General features: G+C 42.9%; 1 protein-coding gene across 7 annotated transcripts in view; it reads left to right on the forward strand.

The window, feature by feature from the left end:
* Positions 1–23,795, forward strand: part of DAAM2 (dishevelled associated activator of morphogenesis 2) — a 226,984-nt gene extending 203,189 nt beyond the window's left edge. For all 7 annotated transcript variants that reach the window (XM_081186365.1, XM_081186362.1, XM_081186368.1 and 4 more), the window contains 3 exons: positions 4,793–4,924; positions 14,439–14,609; positions 18,197–23,795. In XM_081186365.1, coding sequence (XP_081042491.1) covers positions 4,793–4,924; positions 14,439–14,609; positions 18,197–18,415 — 522 coding nt within the window. In that variant the 3' untranslated portion in view covers positions 18,416–23,795. The remainder of the gene's footprint in view (positions 1–4,792; positions 4,925–14,438; positions 14,610–18,196) is intronic.
* Positions 23,796–25,188: the final 1,393 nt, after the last annotated feature.

Below are 25,188 nucleotides of genomic sequence, written 5' to 3' on the forward strand. Positions count from 1 at the left end.
ACCTGCTCCGACCATAACGCCTTGAAAATGGAATTGAGACTTATCCCAACTGGATCCTTCAGATGGAGGATGAATGACACCTTGTTAAGAGATCAAGAGATTGTTAAGAAGGCCCAAAAAATGCTTAAGGACTATTTTGAAATAAATTTGAACACTACGGTGGAGAAAAGAATAATCTGGGACGCAAGTAAAGCTGTAATGAGAGGGTTTCTGATACAACAGAATACAATAAAGAGAAAATTCTGGAATGGAAAAAAGGAAAAAATTTTAGAGAAAATAAGTGAAGGAGAGAAAAAGCTGAGAACCAAACCAAAGTCAAAAGAGGTGTTAAGAGAGATCAAATTCCATCAAGCACAATATTCGAAATTGATTAATCAAGAGATTGAATGGAAAATTAAACAAATGAAGCAGAGATCGTTTGAATCAGCAAACAAATGTGGAAAGTTGTTAGCTTGGCAGTTGAAAAAAAGACAGAAGTTAAATACGGTTACAAACTTGGAGATTCAAGGTAAAATAGTTCAGAAACCAGAAGAAATAAGAAAGTGCTTCCACAGATATTTCAAAGAGCTTTATGCACAGGGGCCTCAGAAAGAATCGGAAATAGACCAATTTTTGAGGACAAATGGACTACCTAAAATAAGTCAAGATAAAAGATCAATTCTCAACAGCAAAATAACTCAACAGGAAATTGAAGATGCCATTCAAAATATGCAACTTGGCAAATCTCCAGGCCCGGATGGACTCACCTCCAAATATTATAAGACTTTGAAAGACTTCTTGATACAACCGTTGTTGGAGGTTTGCAATCAGATTGTGGAGGGGAAGAGGGCACCGGAAACGTGGAAAGAAGCATTCATCACATTGATACCCAAATCAGAAAGGGAAAAGACCCAGCTTAAGAATTACCGTCCCATCTCACTCCTGAATGTGGATTACAAAATATTTGCAGACATTTTAGCGAATAGACTTAAAAAAGTATTAAATGAAGTAATTCACAAGGACCAAGCAGGCTTTCTCCCTGGTAGACATATGTCGGACAATACCAGGAACATTATTGATATATTGGAGCTGTTGCGAATTAGAAACACAAGGGCAGCTTTAATCTTCATTGATGCGGAGAAAGCATTTGACAACATTTCTTGGATGTTTATGAAGAAAAACTTGAAAGGGATGGGAGTGGGACGGGGGTTTCAAAAAGGGCTAGAAGCGATTTATTCAGAGCAAAAAGCTAAGCTGATAGTGAACAATGTGGTATCGGAGGAACTCCAAATTGAAAAAGGGACACGACAGGGGTGCCCTCTGTCCCCTCTGTTATTTATCTCGGTTCTGGAGGTATTGCTGAATATGATTAGGGAGGACCAGTTGGTGCAAGGTATAGTGGTCGGAGCGAAACAATACAAACTGAAAGCTTTCGCAGATGACTTAGTCTTGACAGTACAGGAGCCAGAATCTAGCACAAAAAGAGTTTTGGAACTTATCTTGGAGTTTGGTCGGGTGGCGGGATTTAAGCTAAACAAACAAAAAACTAAGGTTTTGGTCAAAAATCTGACACCTACAGAGATAGAGGGGTACCAGAAAGAGACAGAGTTAAGTGTGGTTAAAAAAGTGAAATACCTGGGGGTATCCTTGTCCACTAAAAACTTAAACCTTTTCAAAGATAATTATGAAAAATGTTGGTTGGAAATTAAAAAAGACTTGGATATTTGGTCAAGATTGAAACTTACCTTGTCAGGCCGAATCGCAGCTATAAAGATGTGTGTTTTGCCAAAAATGTTATTTTTATTTCAAACCCTTCAGGTCGTGGACAGAATGGAATGTTTTGGAAAATGGCAGAAGGACATCTCTAAGTTTGTCTGGCAGGGCAAAAAGCCCCGAATAAAATTTAAAATACTAACTGACTCAAAAGAAAGAGGGGGGTTTGCCCTGCCGGATTTAAGGTTGTACTACGAAGCTGCAGCCTTCTGCTGGCTGAAGGATTGGTTTCTGTTGGAAAACACCAATGTCCTAGATCTGGAAGGGTTTGATAATGTGTATGGTTGGCATGCATACTTGTGGTATGACAAGGCGAAGGTTCACAAACTGTTTAAAAACCATATTGTCAGAAAATCAATTTTTGCCGTCTGGATGAAGTACAAGGACTTACTAGAAAGTAAGACCCCGAGGTGGTTATCACCAGTGGAAGCCAAGATTTCTAAAAAAAGGCCCAATATGGAGGCCTATTGGCCAAAATATTGGGAATTGATTGAAAGAGTTGGAGATAATTGGAAGCTCCAAAGCCAGGATAAACTAAAAGGTAAGGTGCGAGATTGGTTACATTATGCTCAAATTCAAGAGGTATTTAAAATGGATAAAAAAGTGGGTTTTCAGTTGGAGAAATCGAAACTGGAGACGGAGTTACTAGAACCAAAGACTAAGGTACTTTCGAGGATGTATGACTTGCTGCTTCAATGGAACACACAGGATGAGACAGTTAAATCTGCTATGATAAAATGGGCACAGGATGTAGGACACAACATTATGTCTGAGGACTGGGAAATGTTATGGAACACCGGTATGAAATTCACGGCATGTAGTGCCTTGAAAGAGAACATTATGAAAATGGTATACCGGTGGTACATGACCCCAGTCAAGTTGGCTAAAATATATCATCTTTCTGATAATAAGTGCTGGAAATGTAAGGAGGCAGAAGGGACATTCTTTCACCTCTGGTGGACCTGCCCGAAAGTAAAGGCCTTCTGGGAAATGATACATAATGAGCTGAAAAAGGTATTCAAATATACCTTTTCTAAGAAACCAGAGGCCTTTCTCCTGGGCATGGTGGACCGGAAGGTGTTAAAGAAGGATAGAACTTTGTTTATGTATGCAACCACAGCAGCAAGGATCCTTATGGCAAAGTTCTGGAAAACACCAGATTTACCCACACTGGAGGACTGGCAGACGCAGCTGATGGACTACATGGAGTTGGCAGAAATGACTGGCAGAATCCGAGATCTGAGCGAAGAAACAATGGAGGAGGACTGGAAAAAATTTAAGGACTATTTGCAAAAACACTATAAGTTGTTTGAATGTTAAGATTTTGCACGACTAAGAAACGTTATGCTTCTGCAATTTATTTAAGTAAATGATAAAGTAAATAATGACGGAAAAATGAGACAAATTGGAAACAAAATATTATGTTTATTAAAAATATAGAAACTAAATTACAAACTTCTGAAGTTGGTAACATAATAAACTCAAAGGTATAATAAGATTTGAAACAAGATAACAAATTGCTGAACTGGCTAGAATAATGAATGCAATGTCGAGAGGATGTGAGGAGGTCCAAAAGAAAGTGAATTGTTGATGTTTGACTTCTGTTTTTCTTTTCTTTTCTTACTCTTCTTTATATACATATAAAAAAAATGTTTCCTGCATGTTGCTATGTAAATTAATCTGTTAACTTATGGAAAGAAACACAATAAAAAAATTTTTTAAAAAAAAAGAAAAGAAAAGTGGAAGATAAACCACTATCTGATTAACTATTAGTTTCATTTGGTTTGGAGGAAATCCAGCGTGCTATAATGGTTGCACAACGGCAACAGAACACCCAGAGGTTAGAGCTTATGCCATGCCCATTATCAAGCCTTGTGGTGAATGGAGCTGCTTTGAAAGGAAGAGTAAGGAGCACTTGATACTGTCCTTGACTGACCTCCTGAGGTCATTCAAAGCACTGACAAGCTTGTTAAGAAAGAAACATGTCTTCCAAGTCACATTGGTGTAGGGTCTTTCACTTTTGTTGCAATGTGAAATAAAACTGAAAGTTGGGTACTTTAGACCCTGAATGTACTTCGTTGTTTTGATGTGCTGGGAAATACCCTGTGTGTGTTACCCTTAGCGCTTGCCAAGTGATTCAGGAATGTGCTGTTGTGGTTGTTTTAAAAAAGATCTTGTTTAATAGAAGGGGAAAGGATCTTTTCCTTGATAATGGTTAAATTTATGCTGTCTCATATTGTCTTATGTTAGGCTTTACTTTGTCTGCAGTGTTTTGTTTCCTGTCTGCTTAATATTCCTCTTTGCTTCAGTCTATTCCCAGGCCTTCCATCTCTTGCCCCCCCCCTCATCACCACTACTCTGATTTCACTGTGTACCACTGGTAGCCAAGATGGTACCCTACAGTTGTTGTTGGACTCCAACTCCCATCAGCCCCAGGCATTATGGCCAATGGCTGGGGATTATGGGAGAGCACTGCGCGCGCGCACAAACACACAGATAAAGGGAACAGCTATGAGACCGCCAGGCCTTCCCAGACTCTCCTATGGCAGTGAATCATAGAGTTGAAAGGGACCGTGAGGATCATCTAATACAACTGCCTGCAGTGCAGGAAAATTTTGCCCAACATGGGGCTGAAACCCACAACCCTAATGGACCCTGGATATGCTAGGTGCTGAGCACTCGGGCAGAATATTTTTTGCATGTTTGCCTGTATATCTCTGTAAATAAAGAGACTAGAAACTTGATTTCAAAAACAAAACAGAACGAACAGTTCCTGAAGATTAAGGGCCAGAACCAGGAGGACAGGTAAGCCACCACAGGGTCTCGGCCTGTGAACATAGGAATCAGTGGTAGAAATTTGGTTTGAATTGCTATGTGGTCTGCCACCAGGATGTTTAAGAAGTGCCTTGTTTTGTATGTCTCAAGCCTTGCTGCTTCCAAAGCTGCCCAGCAGACACATGGCTGCTTGGTCTTAACAGTGTGGCTGCATCTGTTTTAATAATTTCACCAGTCAGTTGCTCTGATCTTCTTCTTTTCTTAGGAGCTGGACTACCAGAAGAGACGTATGCGGGAAGCTGGCGATAGATTTGTCCCTGTCATGGGCGACTTTATCACTGTAGCCAGTTTTAGCTTTTCAGAGCTGGAAGACCTTCTGAACGATGCAAAGGATAAGGTAGGAAAATGCTTTTTAAATGTTTGTTCTTTGATACGGTCCTCCAACCCAAAACACATACGAGGCATGTAACTTTGTTTTCATTTTTAATGGGCTGTTGCACAGAGCCTTTCATTGAGAAAGGAACCTTGTCTGCAGAAATGAAGGCTGCTTCTTTTCCATGGGACAATGGGTGGCTCTTTAATAAAGGTCTGTAATTATTGTTTGAATGGCACGTTTGATTAGACAAAGGTTATTAAACAGAAATGCTGTGACAATGCAACTTACCTACAACTTCCAAATCTAAATACATCCTCCAGTTACAATTAGATAGACTAATTTTTCATCATCAGAACTAAGGTCCCTTCCAAATATCTAGCAGTGACCCTCTTTGCCAAGATGAGTTCAGTAGACCCAAATGTACCATTCGTAGGTTACTTCTGGAAAGACAGGAAAGCACTGAAGAACTAAAACTGTGATAGCTAGCAAGGGTGCATATATTGGAAACTGGGGCTGGTAGTAGCTTCCCAATGTATCACCTGGAGCAAAACAGACACTTCTTTTTCCACCTGATAACATTTGTGTTCAGAGAAAAGCATGTACATCATGTCCCAAGAGGCAAATTGTAAAGCAGCAGGAGAGTAGACCTTCAATTTATTTGCTCCTGACTAGAAGTTGGCACTAAGCCTTCAGTATCTAGGGTGGGGAAGAAACATAAGAAAACGTTATAAAGGCACAAGAATGTTTAAAGGAGAACAAGTCATAATGCAAACAAGGTGTAACAATAGCAAACGTGTCCTGCTTTGCTAGTGTGATAAAAGCAGCTAATAGCACCAAGAAAGTCTGTTACACCTTGGCCCATTTTTTCTCTTTTATGTAAAGAGCTTGAGACAACACAGGCCCTTTGGGTGTTGTGGTGGAACCTTGCCTGAGTGGCTAGGTTTCCTGATTTTCAGCCACTTCACATTACCCCTGAAGTTGGTGCTTTCTGTTATAAGTTGATCCTGTCACATCACCCCCCTGGATGCTTTGGGCAGTTATTGTCTCTGCAACATGCGAAATGCCCCTTCTTTCGTAGGCTACATCATGTAGGAATTCATATTTTGGGGAGCCACTGTTCTCTAACTCAGCCTTGTAGGACTGACTGTTTTGTACTAGAACCCTGATATCTACCTACTGGAGTTTGGTGCAAAAGAATAAAAGAATTCTGAGCCCGGGAGTTTGTTTTAAATAACAGATATGCATTGAGCTTACACACTTCTTCCATCGTTTGGTTGTTGCCTTTCTTAAACAATTGAGAGCAAGAAATCCTTGCTGATCTACTTCAGATCACCCAGAGACCCACCAGCAGATCCCAGGCTACCTTCTGCTCAGTCCTGCTCTAATCCAGACGCTTTATGAGCCCTTCAGCCTTGTCCTGGAGTGTCAACACAAGGGGGCTTGTGAAGAAGGCGCAGCAGAGACTGTACTTTTTGAGAATACTAAGGAAAAACCATCTTCCGCAGAAACTGCTGCTTGCCTTCTATCACTGTGCCATTGAGAGCGTGCTCACTTATGACTTTGAAAGTCATCTAATCTCCCTTGCTGTATTATACTGTATTGTTTAATTAGTGTTTTTATGGAGCAGTCAAGTAATTTCGTTGTCCCCGAAGGGGGCAATGACAATAAAGATATTATTATTATTGATATTATTATTATTGATATTATTATTATTTATGAGCCCTTCAGCCTTGTGCTCTCATCCATTGCTTTTGCTCGGGTTGTGGAAAATATTTTCCTGTGCCATCTGATGTACAGCTGTTATTCACCTCACTTTTAGTTTGCTAGTGAGTCTGTTTCAAATAGTGCACTGTGCACTATTAGGAACATGGCTGCTAGTGCCATTGTAGAGATGGGGAGGGCAGGATTCGGTTCAGTTCGCATTGTAATGTGAACTTACCAGACTTGAACTTCCTGATACGATATGTGGACCAAGCGGCAGTTATCTTTTGAAATTCAAACTGCTCCGAATTTTGTGGCGGAGTTAGCCAGCCAAGTAATGTGTACAAAAATGGATATGTTTAGGCAAAGTATGCATAAAAATCTTAGTGAAAATAACATGCAAAAATACACATATTAGGGGAAATTGCTTGCAAAAAAAAAGTGCGTTAAAATGTTGGATTTTCATGAGGACTTTAAAAAAAATCACAAACTGATGCAGAAATGTGGAGAAGGAAATTTAAGATTGAAAAAATGAGAAACACAGAGAGAGAGAGAGACTGAAATTGACAGATTCTGCCATGAGGGGAAAGCCAATCAGTTCTGATCTGCAGGGCAGCGCCACCCGGTGGTGCTCTCAGGTAATGGCGCTGCTGCCTGGGCCCCAGCTTGACCTTCCAAGTGCAGCGTGTTTAGCCAGCTGTTTAATCCAGCCCTGCTATCTTGTATCATGACACATGACAGGGCCTCACTCTCTACGTTATGTTGTTTCAGAATGTGCCACAGCCCAGCTCTGACCTTTTAAAGTTATAACTGTCTCTCTTCTCCGTGAATGTGTCTGTTTTTCATGGCTAAGATGAGTTGCCTTGCAGCGCAAAAAACAAACGCAAAAGGGGGGAGGTTTTAATTTTTAAAAATGGGAAATGGAAATGTTATAAAAATGAAATACACAGAGTGTTTTATCTGGCTTTCCTCAAAATTAATGTCCTTTATCTTAAAGCAACAAGCCTGTTATTTCAAGCTGTCAGCTGTCTGTCTTTGAGCTCCAGGTTAATATAGGATTGGTTTGGATACTGTTCACATATAGCACTTTGCTTCCCAGACCCTTCACTTTTTGTTTGGTTTCTCTTCATTAACAGGACCTTTGTTCCTGGGTTGTTTTCTTGCTTCTATTTCTGTCTGGACCCAGTGGCCTGAGGGAATAAAATATATAATGAGCAAGCAAAAGGGAAGAATGAAGGAAAGTTAGCCAAAATTCACATTTCCCTGAAAAGACCTGGTGTTAAGTGGGGATGTTAACCAAGCTCAGTTTCTAGGGTTATTTATTAGGGAAAGGGCACCTTATCCCTCATACAGAAATCTCCTTAGCCAGGGCAGGAGCTCAGTGGTGGAGCATCTGTTTTGCATGCAGAAGATCCCAGGTTCAATTCTTGGCCTCTCTAGGCAGGACAGAGAGAGACTGCTGCCGGAAACCATTGAGAGCCACTGCCAGTGTAGACAGTGCTGAGATAGACGGACTAATTGTATGACTTGGTATATCACAGCTTTCTGTGTTTATATGTTCAGATTCTAAGAGCCTTGGGGTCAACCCGTGGCCTAAGGCCTTTCTCTTCCAAGCACATCACTGGTAAAACAGACTCTCTTTTAATCACAGCCGAAATCTTAATCGGTACAGTGTGGATGTTTGGCTCCTCATGCCTGATAGGGTCCTGCCATTTAATACTTTTCCATACTTGAGGACACAGCTGCTGCTGCTGCTGTTGTTGTTGTGAATTAATGCGGGGGAGGTTCCAAGATGGCGATGGCTTCGGAGCACCGCAGATAACAGGACTGTAATTAGCGTTGATTGCCACCCAGAAAAGTGATTTTTCCTTTTTTTACTTCTCTGCTTTTAAACTTACCAACCTACTGAGATTCTAACAGCTGCTTCTTCTTCTTCTTCTTCTTCTTCTTCTTCTTCTTCTTCTTCTTCTTCTTCTTCTGAGAAAGGGCCAGACTACGGTTTGTGCTTACCTCATAGTGTGTAGACATTTCTTTTGTTTTTATTAATTCTATTACAGGAGCACAGGTATATGGGGGTGCCTTTCCTACCATAATAATATACCCTCCAACTATCTTCAGAAACTAGGGGCACTCTATTTTTACACCAGTAGAGTGTCCCTAATTTCTGAGACATGTTGTGAGGAATTCTGAGGATTTTGTTGTTGTTGCTGATGCTGATGCTGAGATCTACAGATGAAGGGTGGCATGCAAATTAAATGAATAATAATAAATAATGTTAAATGTGGGGCATAGTGAGGGGAGGATTACCTCTTTCTTTCCCTAGCCCCAATCAGAACAGAAACCATCCAGCTTTGGGCTTTAGGTGTCCTGTTTCTAGGAACACCAGTAGCACCGGCTTGTGGCATATTCAAGGGAGGGCCAAAGAGCAAGGTTAGGTCACACTAACCTTGGGGCAAGTCTAGGACAACAAGGGGGAAAGTCTGTATTGGTGATTTCTGCTTAGATTGAAGCTGGGAGAGAAGTAAGACTTTCCTTACTGCGTGCTATGTTTGCCGTAGGAAATGTACTAATCCCATGTGTGCACCATAATTAAACCAATTAAAATAAACAAAGTAGTTATGCAGTATAATGCGTTCTTGACTTCCAAAGACTACCTCCGAGTTGTGAGCTTTGGAGAATCATAACATAGCCTAGTGAAGAGAAACAGATCCTGCAAAACAATAGTCCCTCAACATAGCGGGGAATGCCCATATCATACCCCATGGCATGTGCTTTACAATGCCTGAGAACCTGAGCTGCAGGTTACCCCGCATAATGCTTAATCCAGCTCAGCAAATGAGAGCTTTCCGTCTATTTGTGCTAGCTATGTCAGTATCTTCCAGTCATGTATCCTTTCCATCACCTGGTGTAATTTGTTTCTGGTGTTCCGAGGATTAAGAATCCAGGGTTTATTTTCATCCCAAACCGGATTTAATCATACTGGGGAAGGAGAATCAGGTTCCTGGTTCTGCTAAGCTAATTGAAGTGTCTCCCCACAGCAAAGCCAATCATGTCTGGAAGTGGCTGCATGCACCTTTGCCAACATAATGTTCTCAACGAGAGATGCTTAATTCTAATTGCTATAACATGCCCCATCAATCTGTCACTCCGTACAATCATGTGCGCAGCTACTATTCTTGAACCAAGTTCCTTTTCAGCTTCTACTGGAGGAGCTCACAGCTTTCACTCCTCATCAAGCCCTGAGCTGCCTTTGGAGCCAGGAAGGGAATATTCTGTCCTTAACAAAACTGGAGCTATTTCTCATGCTCACTTTACTTTCTTACTTTCTTTCCCCACCCCTGCTTTAAAAATAAAATAAAAATAAAAATTATATGTGTGTGTGTGTGTGTGTATCCCCAGATGTGTTTCCCAGGGCCTGAAATTGCTCCATTCTCAATGGTCTCTCTGTGTTTGTTGAATCAGGAGTGCTGTCTCCACCATGGAAACTTCTTGCAACTGGCCAGTACGGACGGAGGCCAGAATACTCAGAAATTCCACGATACTGTTACTTTTAGCAAGAAAACACTCATGAATGTGATTTTTATCAACACTAAAATGGGTCTTGCTTTAAAAGCTTTGGCCATTAAACTGAAGAACAGTGCCAGTCATTGGAATTAAACACCTTTCTGTATATGGATCTGGCTTAATGAGCACCGAGGCCTAAATGGGAAGGAGCAGAACATCTCACCCATCATGATGTAGAAATGCACTGCCTCATCCTTGTTCCCAATGATCTTCCCCCAACCTGCAGGTGAAGGACCCCTGGTCCCCTCTTCCAACCGAAGAGGAATGCAAATATTGTGATTCCCCCATCATTATCTCCCTCTGTCTCTCTCCAGTGGGTGTTGGGAGCTACTGCTTTCCTGGCACACCATAAACAGGAAGCAACAACAAAACTACATTTACTTTGTGTATTACAAAGCAAAAAAGCAGTTCCATGTTTCTGTGCTCACAGACTGAGGGTGTAATGGCAGAATCAGGCTTTCTCCTGATTCATGGTGGGTTCTGGAGTCAAGGAATTTGGCAGGCGGGTATGCATAGTATCAGCAAGCAGCATTTACAGGATGGGGACAAAAAGCCATGAGTACAGAGAGAATTTGTTGCCAAGTGTTGAAACACGTTTGAGAAGCATTTCACAGCTGGGATCAACAGGATCCAATGAACGAGGAAGGGGGACCAGAATTCAGCAGGTCTTCTGAGCCAAGGAAGTGCCAGTACAAACCAGTAAGTCTTATCAACCAGGGTTGCCTATACTGTACAGCCTTAGAGTCAGACACAGGTCAAATTTCAAAATGCTTTTAAGATGTCCAGGTCTAATTTCTGTGTTATCTAGAGCAACCACTCATTTCTTAGTCCTCTTCCCAAAATCAAACTGCTGAATATGTGAGTTACTGTGGAAGTAAATTATGCCTAGGTTGAGGTTTCATTAAATGATGTTGGAATGGCCAGATTTATAATAGTCACGAACCTCAGGCTTCCCTAAGAAAATATTAGAAATCCTAACCACCAAATACCTTTCCTCAACCTACTTTGGCCATTCAGTATGGGTAAAGTAGTCTATTTTTAGCCTGTCACTTAAAATCTTATAGGCATTAGTGGATGATATATTAATAGAATTGACTGACGTGTGCAGGAAAGCAGAACAAGACTGAGCAATCAAAGCCCTAGTCTCCGAATGGTGCTGTAGACCAGCGATCTGGCTGTGAAACAGACTGCAGTCTGCTCGCAATGAGAAGAATATGCCCCTAGCAGACAGGCGCTTGAACACACAAAGTTGTTGGTCAGTCAGAACATCTACATTGGGTGGCACATAGTTTGGTTGTTACTTAGATTGATTTTACTTGTGGTATTGTTTTATTGGGAGAGCCAGTGTGGTGTAGTGGTTAAGAGCGGTAGTCTCGTAATCTGGGGAACCGGGTTCACATCTCTGCTCCTCCACATGCAGCTGCTGGGTGACCTTGGGCCAGTCACACTTCTTTGAAGTCTCTCAGCCCCACTCACCTCACAGAGTGTTTGTTGTGGGGGAGGAAGGGAAAGGAGAATGTTAGCCACTTTGAGACTCCTTAAAGGGAGTGAAAGGCGGGATATGAAATCCAAACTCCTCTTCTTCTGCTTTGAAATTCTTTTGTGTTTTGAGACGCTGCATATAAATTTAGCAAATGAAAATAAATATGGGAGTCAGTACAGTGGTACCTCGGGTTACATACGCTTCAGGTTACAGACTTCGCTAACCCAGAAATATTATCTCGGGTTAAGAAATTTGCTTCAGGATGAGAACAGAAATCGTGCTCTGGCGGCGCGGCGGCAGCAGGAGGCCCCATTAGCTAAAGTGGTGCTTCAAGTTAAGAACAGTTTCAGGTTAAGAACGGACCTCCGGAATGAATTAAGTACTTAACCCGAGGTACCACTGTACTTAAAAGGGGAGGATAAATATTCCCTAACATATTGAAATGGCTCAGATATTGGTAGAGTAAAGGGAGCAGACCTAACAAAACAAAAAAAACAGATGTAAAGGGACCCCTGACCATTAGGTCCAGTCATGGCCGACTCTGGGGTTGTGGCGCTTATCTCGCTTTATTGGCCAAGGGAGCTGGCGTACAGCTTCCGGGTCATGTGGCCAGCATGACTAAGCAGCTTCTGGCGAACCAGAGCAGCCACAGAAACGCCGTTTACCTTCCCGCTGGAGCGGTACCTATTTATCTATTTGCACTTTGATGTGCTTTTGAACTGCTAGGTTGGCAGGAGCAGGTACTGAGCAATGGGAGTTCACCCTGTCGTGGGGATTCAAACCGCCGACCTTCTGATCGGCAAGTGCTAGGCTCTGTGGTTTAACCCACAGCACCACCCGCATATTGGTAGAGTAGGGGAAGGCAAATATACAGCTGTTCTTCTGAATGACAGCCTTGCATTTGTCACCATATCTAGTTTGGCCTAATAGAAGGATCTGTGGAGGGAAGAAGAAAGCAAGCAAGTTCAAAGTTTGGGTTTATTTGTTTTGAAAAATAATGGCTCAGCCAGTTTCGAGATGGAAAGGGAGCTGAGTGGCATACAGTTCTTCTCAGGGTACACAGAGGGTGCTTTGCTGTGTTCCCCTTTGCATTTTGAGCATTTAACCATTTGCAGGAGCAACCATGCCCAGTCTTGATGGCATCTCACGGAAAAGAAATGCCCCCTGTGTTATCCTTGACCATGGCTTCTGCCATATGAAACTCTGCATTGCTCACTTACATAAAAGGAAGCATAAGCCCACAGGCATTGCTCCAGCTTCAGTAGCACTGCAGCATAATGTCAGTGTTTTGGGGATGAGCGAATGACAGGACACAAGAAACGAAGCAAAGCTGTCTGTGGTGGTAAAGATTTTGAAACCCCAGGGAGATCACCATTTGTGAATTCAGATGAGATTATTGTGTCATTTCTTGTAAGTCAGGCAGTTTCTGGAAAGAAATTGTGGCAAGCTGGGGAGTACACAAGCAAGCTCAGTTTGTAATGCACACAGGGTTGCAGGGTTAAGGGCCTGTTGTCAGGAGGATGCACTGGAAAGGGAGTTTGGACATTTTGTGTCCAACAGAGAGGCTTATTGAGGTGGTGAAAGTCATGTGTCATGAATAAGCTTGTTCATTTCTTCAGCTGCTGTGAGGACAAAACTATCGTGTATCTCATGATGTCCATATCCATGGGGGTGTGGTGGTGAACCAGAATGCCAGGGTCCATGGAGTGTATTAAAAAATGGAATATTTAGCAGACCTAACAAAACAAAAAAAAAGATGTAGGGGGTAAGGATTGGTGAGAAAAAATTCAATGATTGCTGTGATTTCACCAAATCTAAATCATGGCTACCTTGTGACAGATGCATTATCAGTTGGCAGCTACCAAATGCTTCTTTTAGCCTCTGCATTCTCCTTATGGGAGTAATGTCTCCACACTGTCCATTCTTATTTACTATGCTCTCTCCCCCCACTCATCAACCACATGGTCTAGCCACTGTTTCATTTCTCCTAGGAAACAACCTTTTATATTGGGTGTGAGGTCTCTTAAAAGTAATTGCCCAACAAAATCTCTGTATCAAAATGCTGTGTTGTTCCTGTAAGAGCCTCTTAATTCTGGCTTTGCAGGTAATCGGGAGGGAAAGAAGTTGGGCAGAACCTGGGTGCCGTTTAACCATTGTCACCGCTGCCACCAGCATTTCTGCACTGGGGTTCAGAGTTGAATTTATACCTAAGGTGTTGACGTACCTGACCTGCTTTGTTGTTGTCGTATGAGTGTGTGTGTGTGTGTGTGAGAGAGAGAGAGAGAGAGAGAGAGAGCACAAACCACTGCTCAAGCCTCACAACTGACAGCCTCAGTATCAAATTCTTACAAGTCAAAGCTTATCCCAAACTCCTTCTGGCGCCCGTTTGCTTGTTCTAGGAGAAATGTTGCCACCAGTTCTGGCTCACTTGCTCATTACACCAAATAAGCAATGCAGCCACTTTATTGTGTCTTAAGATGGCCTCATGATGAACGAGAGCTGAAGCCTTAGCTGCTTCATGCTTATTGTGTGGCCTGCCCTAGACTTGGCTAGCCCAGCTCTCCAGACTGGTGAGGCAAAGGGAAAATTAAAATGACAAACCCAATCCCTTGGTCTGCTGGGCATAGATGTGAATTTTCACTAGCAATAAAAAAGGGGGGGGGGGACGACGACACATTTCACTTCATAACACACTTGTGCCTTTTCTTTCCCATTCTAATTGCTGTGTGTCTGTGTGTTTGTGGTTTGTTTGTTTTTTAAAAAAATCTTTCTTCCTTTCCCTGACAGTACGCCAAGGCGCTGAAGCACTTTGGAGAGCATGAGGGTAGGATGCAGCCAGATGAGTTTTTTGGCATCTTTGACACCTTCCTGCAGTCCTTCACAGAAGCCAAACAAGATCTGGAGAATATGAGGAAGAAGAAAGAGGAGGAGGAGCGGAGGGCACGCATGGAAGCCATGGTGAGGAGGACTCGAGTGTGTTGGAGCAAAAAGAGAGCTTTCTCTGGGAAGTTGTTTCTCCCAGCATCTTGGGAAGTCTAAGGACAACGTGTGCAGAGGGACATGTCTTCTGCACTCTGCACTCCCACACACAGTGCGGCCAGCTGTCCTGCACCATTGACCCATCTGAGCTCATATCCTGCCTGCCTGTTGGCCTCTCATTCATGCTCTTTGCCACAAACCTTCCTTGTCCCAAGTGCTCTGTGTGGTAAGAATCTGTCCCTCTCACCCACCTTTCAGCACCGCAATGTCTACATGCTAATAAGAGACAATGCACACTGTGCCATACAGACAAGAATGAAAATACAGTGGTACCTCGAGTTACAAACGCCTCAGGTTACAAACGCCTCAGGTTACAAACTCCGCTAATCTGGAAGAGTTACCTTGAGTTGAGAACTTTGCCCCAGGATGAGAACGGAAATTGTGTGCCGCCGCCGGCGCAGCAGCAAGAGGCCCCATCAGCAAAAGCATGCCTCTAGTTAAGAACAGTTTCAGATTAAGAATGGACCTCCAGAACAAATTAAGTTCTTAACTTGAGGTACCACTGTACTGGCTGTTTCCAATGAGGAACAGTGATAAATACCAAGGGAAGGTTCCAGTGTTTGCCATAGGAAGCATGGAGAGTGACAAGACGCAAACAGAACAATTCATGATTTCCACTGAATTAGATTTTAATAATAGATTAATAACAGAATTATTATTTTTATTATTATAGATGATGAAAGGTACTACATTCCATTATTTGAATTTAATGGCATGACATCCCCTTTGACCTCTTTGAGTCCAGTGCTTCAGCCCTTGACACCAGATATAGAATCTGGCACAACAGCCCTGTGGTTCTAGCACTCAACCATTCCCCTCCCATTTCTGCTGGACAAAATGTAAAAATATGGGTAGTCCAATTATGGATCTCCATGCATACAGCTGGGGCAGACTGTTGTCTGTTACCTTATGCAAGAAGACACCTGCCATGCAATTGATTTCTTCCTTGCTGTCTTCCAAGAGCTATTGCAAGCTGTAGAGCCGATTCCTTCAGCTGTGTAATGCACCAATTCATTCCCTTTGCTGATTCTGCCTCCCCGGGGGTTCATGTGAACTGACCTCCCTCTCCTAACCTTACGGCTTTCCCAAGCCTGAGAACAGTTCCTCAGCATTCTTCTGCCTCGTTTCATGTTGCCAGCACTTTAACCCTAGCAGTGATGGTCACTCCAGCCTTGCTAAGAATGAGGGCTGCTTTTCCGAGTCCCCTGTGAAAACACCCTTGTTTTCTCCAGCTTAAAATGAGCTGTGGGGTGATGTGGGGATGTAGGTCTGTTTTGAAGAAACTCTTTCCCAGTGAATTAGTATGCAGCTGTGCGTGGTTTAAAATGTCATGAGCCCATAAGTGTGAAACAACAATAAGGAACAGTTTGAGAAGTGTTGAAAGGCAAACTGTCCAACACACAACTGGAATGGGAGGAGAGGGCAGACCCCTGATTTTCAGGAAAGAGAGACACTGGCAGGCCCTCTGTACTGGAATTTAGGAGGGGAACAGTGGGGGACAGAAGGACTGTGTGTGGCCAGGGCAAAAAAAGAAGCCCTGGGGTTTCTGGGTCACAACTTGGGATATATTCCTGACTCCAGTGAAATCAGTGGGGTGTTATCTACTGAGTTCAAGTATAGTCAGGGTCACATTTTGACACCCACTTCCTGTGTGGGTGGGAGGAGGAATGCATTTCTCTCCCTGTCTCTTCCTCCCAAACATTTAATCACACAGGGACGGCCTGGATTTGAGGCAAAAGGTCCTGCTTCACTGCTTATGTTTTCATCAGCAAGAGTCACATGACCTCCAAAGCGACTTTCACAATCACTGCTCCTTTATTCACGAGTTGTCACACTGGCTTTTATAAAATTGACTCATAAGTGGATTGTGGCTTCCAGCCAGAACATTCGCTTTCAAAGGGGTTTTCTCCACGTCCATGCTCACTTTTATTTTAGATTTGGCCTTAAAGGAATGCCCCCTTGCTTTCTGAACTCATGGGGAAGATACCCTGGGCTGCCACTTCAATTTTTTCCCTCCTTAATTATTCACTGAAGAATTTCTGCGCCTTCAGTTTTGTAAAAGCTGCCAGAGTGACCAACCAAGCAAAATAATAGTGATTACATTTTAAAAATTAGTTATGCAAAATCGTAAACATGGTTCATGGCAGTAGAATCCCTAAACCAAAGCCTTTGTTACTAGTAGGCACTGATAGCTTTATCTTTCCAGAATTCCTCTAAAGCTACCCCCCTTTAAAGCTAAATTGATGTCTATCATAATAAAAAAATTCCTTCCAGTAGCACCTTAAAGACCAACTAAGTTAGTTCTTGGTATGAGCTTTCGTGTGCATGCACACGAAAGCTCATACCAAGAACTAACTTAGTTGGTCTTTAAGGTGCTACTGGAAGGAATTTTTTTATTTTGACTATGGCAGACCAACACGGCTACCTATCTGTAACTTGATGTCTATCAGTATGTCTACTAGGAGTGAGTGCTATTGTCTAACTGTGCTTCTGTGTGAAGAAGTACTTCCTCTCATCTGTCCTTCACCTTCCCACATCCAGCTTCATTGGATGAACATGGTTTCTAGAGTTGGGGGAGAGTGGGAGGAGAACTTCTCCATCTCCACTTTCTCTTACTAGCATAGATAATCATATACACCTCTATGATGTGCTTCCTTACTCACCTCCCGCCACAAAAAAGCCACAGACCTTATACTTTTGAAGTTTTTTTTTAATTTAATAGCATTTATAAACCACTTAATATCCTAAAATCTCCTAAATTAATATAGAAAACTGCAGCATAAGAACATGAAAAACAGATACAAAATAAAAACCAGTAGGATGCCCATAAAATCCGTAATGGCTATTATATTATGTTTGCATGTACATTATGTTGCTTGTTATGTTATAAACTCCCTTCTGATTTGAATAAGGGGCAGCATATAGATTTCCTAACTAAAACAGTATCATAAAAGCAAGAATGAAAGAGTCCAATCTAATGGAATGCCTAGCTCTCTCTCAAGGGACACGGGTGGCACTGTGGGTTAAACCACAGAGCCTAGGACTTACCAGTGGTTCAAATCCCTGTGACGGGGTGAGCTCCCATTGCTTGGTCCCTGCTCCTGCCAACCTAGCAGTTCGAAAGCACATCAAAGTGCAAGTAGATAAATAGGTACCGCTCTGGAGGAAAGGTAAATGGCGTTTCCGTGTACTGCTCTGGTTCGCCAGAAGCGGCTTAGTCATGCTGGCCACATGACCCGGAAGCTGTATGCTGGCTCCCTCGGCCAATAAAGCGAGATGAGCGCTGCAACCCCAGAGTCGGCCACGACTGGACCTAATGGTCAGGGGTCCCTTTACCTTTACCTCTCTCTCTCTCTCTCTGGTTTGGGGTTCAAGAAACAACTGATTCTATAGATCTTTTATACAAGGTGTAAATTTCTCTGTTTATTGACTTCAGCAGTACTTTTTTTTATACATCCCCTGCCAAGTTTAAATCCATGTATATGTGTCTGTTTCTCCCTCAACAGCTAAAGGAACAGAGAGAGAAGGAGCGGCGGCAGAAGAAAGCCAAGGCTGGCAGCGTCTCTGAGGAGGGAGGGGGAGAGTTTGATGATCTCGTGTCTGCTCTGAGGTCCGGCGAGGTCTTTGACAAGGACTTATCAAAGCTCAAGCGCAACCGCAAGCGTTCAGGGAACCAAAGCTTGGAGACGAGCCGGGAACGGGCAGTGACAAAGCTCAATTATTAGAGGAGGAGGAGGAAGCACAAAGGAAAGGAAAGGACAAAACAAAGACTTATTGCCGCAACAAAGAGTCAAACAAGATGGCGGAGGCTGGCCAATATCCTTCCCCGGGAGACTTGTCTATCTGGTGGCTTTGTTTACTGTTTCCAGGATGAACGGGCCTTCCCATCTTGCTCTCTTCCATAGCCATATAATCTGGAATGGTTATAAAAGTGCCTCTCTACAGCCCAAGGGATTTGTCACCAAGACGTTGCTATTTGGTAGACGAGTTTGCTTCTTGACATTTCCCCTCACAAGTTCAGCCAGGTCCCAGTGGCGGAACACAAACCATTGGGCCTTCTGTGCCGATTAGTTATGGGGAGAGAGACTATGGTTTACTCTGTGCCAAAGTGTACACTTTAATAAAAGTTCTCCATCTATCTGAGAAAATTAACAAGACATTTTCAGTTTGGTTTGCTGAACCCTCCTGCCCATCCTTCAGGCATCTGTTGTGGAGTGGTTCTACAGCGTTGCAGCTCCGCTCTTCCCTTGGATTTACAAAAGGCCTTTGGTTGAAGCCTGAATGATGTTTTTTGATCTGGAGAAATGTTACTTAGTGGCCTATATCATATAAAGCAAAGCAAGTGATGCTGCGTCAGCGGAAGTAGATGGGACTGCTCAGCCGAAGAAGACAGACAGACTGTTTGCGACACTCCTTGTTTTTTTCAGGAATCATGGCTATTGAATCTTCAGGGATGTGCCCAGCCATGAGAAAGAATGAGGGAAGGATGAACCACACTCGGAAGAGCGACCGCAATGGGTTTCGAGCCAGTTCAGTTGTCATTGCTGAGCAATGTGGTAGGGAAAGGGTGGCAAATAAGAATGTTCACAGGTGTAAATCTACATCATTTTGTTAGCACAATAAAAATGGTTATTGGGACTGGCAGAGGTAGGATATTTTTTTGCTTTTTTAAACCCAGACAAATGGAGTTTGTCTGGTGGTTGGAAATGGGAATCCTTTTTTGTGTCGGCAGCCATAACTCTACTGGGATGAACTGGAGCTTACACTTTAACAGGCTGGCCTTCTCGGAAGCCCCAGGTCTCCCAGAAAGGGCTGCTCGATTTTAATAGTAGTAGTAATAATAATAACACGCTGCATCGGTAGATAGCTGGGGTGTTTGAGGACTTTTCCATCTGGAAGGGAGTGATGGTAGACTCAAAGGTGGCTTACCCCAGTGGACTTTGATAAGAGCTCCAGAGAGCACAGGTAATTAATCCGAAAATAATTAGTTGTTCCACAGTGGAAACTATCTAACATGCACAGCCGGAACAGTGAGAGGGAGCATACTAATATCTTCCTGTTTCATTGTACCTATATGGCTGTATGGCAATAGAAGCATATAGTGTTAGAGTCCTTATTTATCATAAAGAGGTGAACAGACTGTTGCCTTCCTTCAAGTGAGCATAGGAAAAAGAGGCGAGAAAGATCTGGGTGCTAAGTGTAGTGACAGATGGTCATGCCCATTTCTGGAAATGAACATGTCATCTGTGAGTGAGAAGTCCTTGGGACTCTGAGGAATCCCAAAGAGGCTCAAATCGTCACTTTACAGAGCAATCCTATGACCTCTTTGTGGGTGGGAGAAGCTGTGGCAGAACCACCACATCTGGCACTCTGCAGGCTCACTGCAGCCGGGGTGGAAAGTGTGGGGCAGCTTTCCTCCCTGCCTTTTGACCTTCCCCACTTCCCAACTGCAAACCTCTCCCATAACGCCCTCCTCTTGTCCCCACTACCAGTGGGGAGCCATTATGCAATTTCTGTGGCCACACAGTAGACCTCCGTCTCTGCCAATCCGTGGGCCTCAGCCACCCTCCCAAGCAGCATAGGATTGCTCCCCCCTTATCACCTGCTTTTTGTTTGTATCAAAGTGTTATTTAATTTCAAGCTTAACCTTGAGTTTGTAGAGCAGACGACGTCTGCATCTTGAGCACTGCCTGATCAGTATTCTATGCAAAGCACGTTAGAAAATTGTAGAGGGAGGTTGTTGGTCAGAACATCAGGAACACTAAATCAGGTATCTAGGAACATGCAGGAGAGAGAGAGAGAGAGAGAGAGAGAGAGAGAGAGAGAGAGAAGACAGAAGCTGCCTTATTTTAATGTAGTGGAGTCTGAGCCTCCCATTTCTGAATTTCTCTGTTCATGACATTCCATAATCCAGCACTTCTGCTTTGACACAGACAGTGAAGAGCCGGTTACCTTACAACAGCTGGATGCAATGTGCTCTCTCCTTTACTCCTCCTCCCTGTTTTGAAGGGCCTCTTTTTTTGAAACAAACCCACTGCAAATAGACCCAAGCACTTTTTTAAAAAAGTTCTTTCTAAAAGCTTTTCTTGTGGGGTGGGGGAATTTTACAAACTCATACTTTTTTGGGGGGGGTATTCTCCCCACCTCCAAAGATGATGAACTAGACACTTTTAAAAGAAAATGTAATTGCTATCCCAAGCTTCTTGCTGAGCTCTGTAGTGGAGATGTAGTACTGTGATAATATGTATCGTGGACACAATGCGAGACTGAATCAATATGTGCCATAAAGGTAAAGGTACCCCTGCCCATTAGGTCCAGTTGCGGACGACTCTGGGGTTGTGCGCTCATCTTGCTCTATAGGCCGAGGTCACCAGCGTACAGCTTCCGGGTCATGTGGCCAGCATGACTAAGCTGCTTCTGGCAAACCAGAGCAGCGCACGGAAACGCCGTTTATGTGCCATAGGGGGAGACAAATGAGTTTAGTATGCAGAAAAGCCCGAGATAACATCCCCCCCCCCAGAATATAAACATTTGTTTTCTTTCAGCACCGTCTTTCCCCTCTTGCTTAGTTTCTAAAGACTTAAGGCCTGCAGAGAGATTAATTACAACGGATAGATCCCAGTTCACCAGCTTAGATTCATCTGTGACCCTCTTCCTGAATGTGAAAAAGAGAATAATCTAATCTATGTTTCTGTTAATGTGGTTTAGTCTTATGCTGATGCCATTACCATAACCCCCATTCTTTCTGGTTATGAATTGGAGGAGGGCCAGGCTGGAGCCTGCTGGTGGCTCTCCCTGTCAGTGTCCCATTTCAGAGGGGCACCCCCTCCATTTTGGGTGGCAAGGAAGCTTACTTGGTGACAAGCAGCAGCAGCAGGTGGCATGCAGCAATCACTTAAAAATGAATAAAATAAAAGCAAAAGCATTAGATCTGAATCAGCTTAAATCCAAACCATTTTTCCCTCTGAAAAATAAGTTGCAAATTCTTTAGTCGGGCTGCAGGACCAGTGCTCAGGTATGATGATAGTTGTAGTCCAACAGCACCTGGAGACTATAACTCCCTTTAGACTGTAATTCCCAGCAGCTACAGCCAGTGCTGGTTGGGTCTCCTGCACATTGTAATATAAAACAGTTTGGGGAAGTCTGATCAAGAGAATGCTTGAAAACACAAAATCCCGGAGTGTTTTAATGACTGCAGCCGGACTTCGTATCTTCTCAAATCTTGCTCTTCAACTTTTCCTAATACTTATGCATCATCACTATTGTTTGTGGTTGACAACAAATAGAAAATCTACAACAACATACCTTCTACTGTGGACTTTGGTTGCAAAGTGTGTCAATGATGTTAGGACTGGGCTATGTGTTCCTAACCCAGGTGGGCATGCTAATCCAAATCCATCGCCAGTTAACAGCGATGGCAATACAGTAACAGTTCAGGTTTAGAAGTCTCCTCTGTTGGTTAGATCCAAATGGTTCATCTCCTTCCAGCCAATGGAGCATTTCCCAGGGAAAAAGCATTCCAAGTTTTGCAAGGGGTAATAAAAACCAAAGTTCGAGTCCGCTCATCCCAGAATCTGGGGGGGGGGGGACATGGCAAGGGCTTAATGAGATATTTCTCATTTGGAAGACAATGTTTGCAGGTGTTTTAGAAGTATTACATTTAACAAAGTGAAGGAGAGCAAAGCACTTGTCCTACAGAAGAGCTGTGGTTCTCCATGCCCACCTCAACTTCTTTGGGCAGACCTTTTTCTTTCTGCCACCCCCCCACCCCAAGTTATAGCCCAGTAGTCATTGAAATAGGTTTATATCTTATAAGTTTCCATGAAGGGAAAGGAGAGCAGTTGTACAGTTCTGTTATGTACATGATGTATGCAGTTCTTTTTTTTAATGTTCTAATAATTAAAAAAATACAATTTTAGGAATGTTTTTAGGGGAACCCTGTAAATGCCACACCTCTATTTATTTCGCCTTATTTTAGTTTGCTATTTTTGTGTATACACCGCATTGCAGCCATGACTATTGAGACTGCACCAGTATATTCGGAGCAAGCAGAGTTCCATACTTGACACTGCTCAGGCAGGATAGGTCAGTAGGCTGGGCTTCCATTGAAGGAAAGATTTAATGCTCAGGAAGCCCTCCCTGCACCACACACCACACACACACACATTGATGTGTTGCAGAAGGATGAGGAACATGTGGCCTTCCAGCCTTAGCCAGCATGGCCAGTGGTCAGGGACAAAGGGACTTGTGGTCCAATAACAGTTGGAGGACCACAGGTTCCCCATCCCAACAACAAACAACCTTTTTGGGCAACCATAACACAAATCAAGTCCAAAGTATATGCCATTGCTGGCCCAGCACACACAGACAGTTTCTCAGTGCCCTTGTGTGTTTTTTCATCACAAAGCTGAGCTGTAGAATGGGCAGCAGTGTTAAACAAGAGAAGCAGGTGCCTCCAGGTGTATCTGCATCTGGTCTTTGCATCTGGTCCCCCCTCCCCAGTAGAATGAAGATGTGCACCTTCTGTTTTCCTTATCTTCTATGCAACAATGTCACTGGCTCAAGGGCTAGTTCCATGAACACAGCCAGCTACATCAAGGGTGAGGGAGCTGTGACCATCCAGATGTTGTTAGACTACAATTACCATTATCCTTGACCCCTGGGCCATGCTGGCTGGGGCTTATGGAAGTCCAACATCATCTGGAGGGCTACTTGTTCCCCAGTACTGAAATATGTTATTCTGGCTTGACTAATCAAAACCAGTAATATAGGTTAGGTTGCCACCACAATTCTAGCTCAGGTTTTTCATTTATAAAGGGAGGAATTCTACCATTTTAAGAGGTAACTAATCTGCCTTACACCATCTTGTATATGAACCTGGCAAGTGTCCCTGCCCAAGAACTGCTAAGAAAACCTGTGCGTGTGCGTGTGCTTGCATGTTTTCATCTTGCTCCTCTAATGCTTTGGTGTCTCCTCATTTGTTGGTCAATTTAAGATTATAAATGAAATTAAATGTACAAAACCTGTAGCATCCTTTTTATCTGCACCTTTTTATAAGAATATAATGTAATACTAAAAAAAAAAATTAAAGATATATTGCCCCTATTTTATTCCACTGAGTTATTTTGTTCGGTGAGCCAAACAAATTTAAGCAATAAACTCTATTAATGTTCACTAAAACAAGCATTATTTTATTCTTCGTTTCACAGCAACACCTTAAGATTGGATTGATTCAGTCTCTACCTGTGCTAAAGTCTACATCATCAATGCAGCAAGTAGGATAGTGCTATAATTAACAACAACAACAACAACAACAACAACAATAATAATTGTGCACATCTCATCTGGCTGGGCAGCTTGTGTAAAAACATAATAAAACATTAAACACCTCACGCCAAAAGAATTACATATGAAAAAGTATGACACTAACCATCGAAGAATGCTATTTCGCAACTTCAACACTAATTGTATCATAATCATCATCATTAATTTCTATTTCACATTTTATAATACAGCTTACAAAATTGAATGCCATGCATGTTGATTTCGACTCACAGAGTGGAACACTCCCTTGCTTTCCTCCTTTAAGTTCTCCAACTTTCTCTGGGGGATCCCCAATCTTGCAGAGCAGATTCTGGGGGCATGTGAAGGACATAAGGAATGAGGGGAAAATCAGAGGCCCACAGTGTCCATTCTGTTGTTAGATCAGTAATAAATCAGCAAATATTGCTGATTTATTACTGATTTCACCCAAAAGCTATACAAACCAAATGAAATCAAAGCACCACGCAAACCAGCCCCACCACAAATCCACCTGGAAAATCATGTCAACACAACTTTGTTGTTTAGTCGTGTCCGACTCTTCGTGACCCCATGGACCAGAGTCAACACAACTACATCACAACTAATCATAAAAGGCTTGCTCTGTTTTCCATAGTTTGAAGAGTTTCTCCTCCTGCCCCCTGTGCTTCATATGTCTTGTACAGCCACATTTATACACAAAGCAAGTAAGACCACTGCAGTTAATGACCATGTCCACGGGCAAGTAGAACATTTTTCTTCTAAAGCACTTCCCAACCAACAAGCTACTGGGCAAAGCCAACAGCAGCCAGTGTAGAAAAGAGTTTTCTTGACAGTAGGAAAAGGATGTCAGTAGGTATTTGTTCAAGATGCAATGGCTGGCTGCTGCTTGATGACAGTTGAGGGAGGAGCCTTAGGTCTCAGGTTCTTTCAGACAACCTATGAATGTCCGACCATTTCTCTCTGCCCTCACCCATTCTCTTCACTATTGTCATGTTCTACAATACCACAACTGGCTCTGGAAACCACTCAGAAAGTTCACAAAATGTCTACTCAAAGAATGTCCCTAGCAAGCTGGAACAGCATGTAATTCCTTATGGGTTTTCCAGCTCCTTAACAATCATATCTTGAGTCTGGAGCAACATATCCTGGTCTCGTTCCTGCCCTTCAGCAGAAACAAGAATGAAACTTCTCAATA

This window comes from Podarcis bocagei, assembly GCF_964188305.1.
Source record: "Podarcis bocagei genome assembly, chromosome: 3".
In the NCBI taxonomy this organism is placed as follows: Eukaryota; Metazoa; Chordata; class Lepidosauria; order Squamata; family Lacertidae; genus Podarcis; species Podarcis bocagei.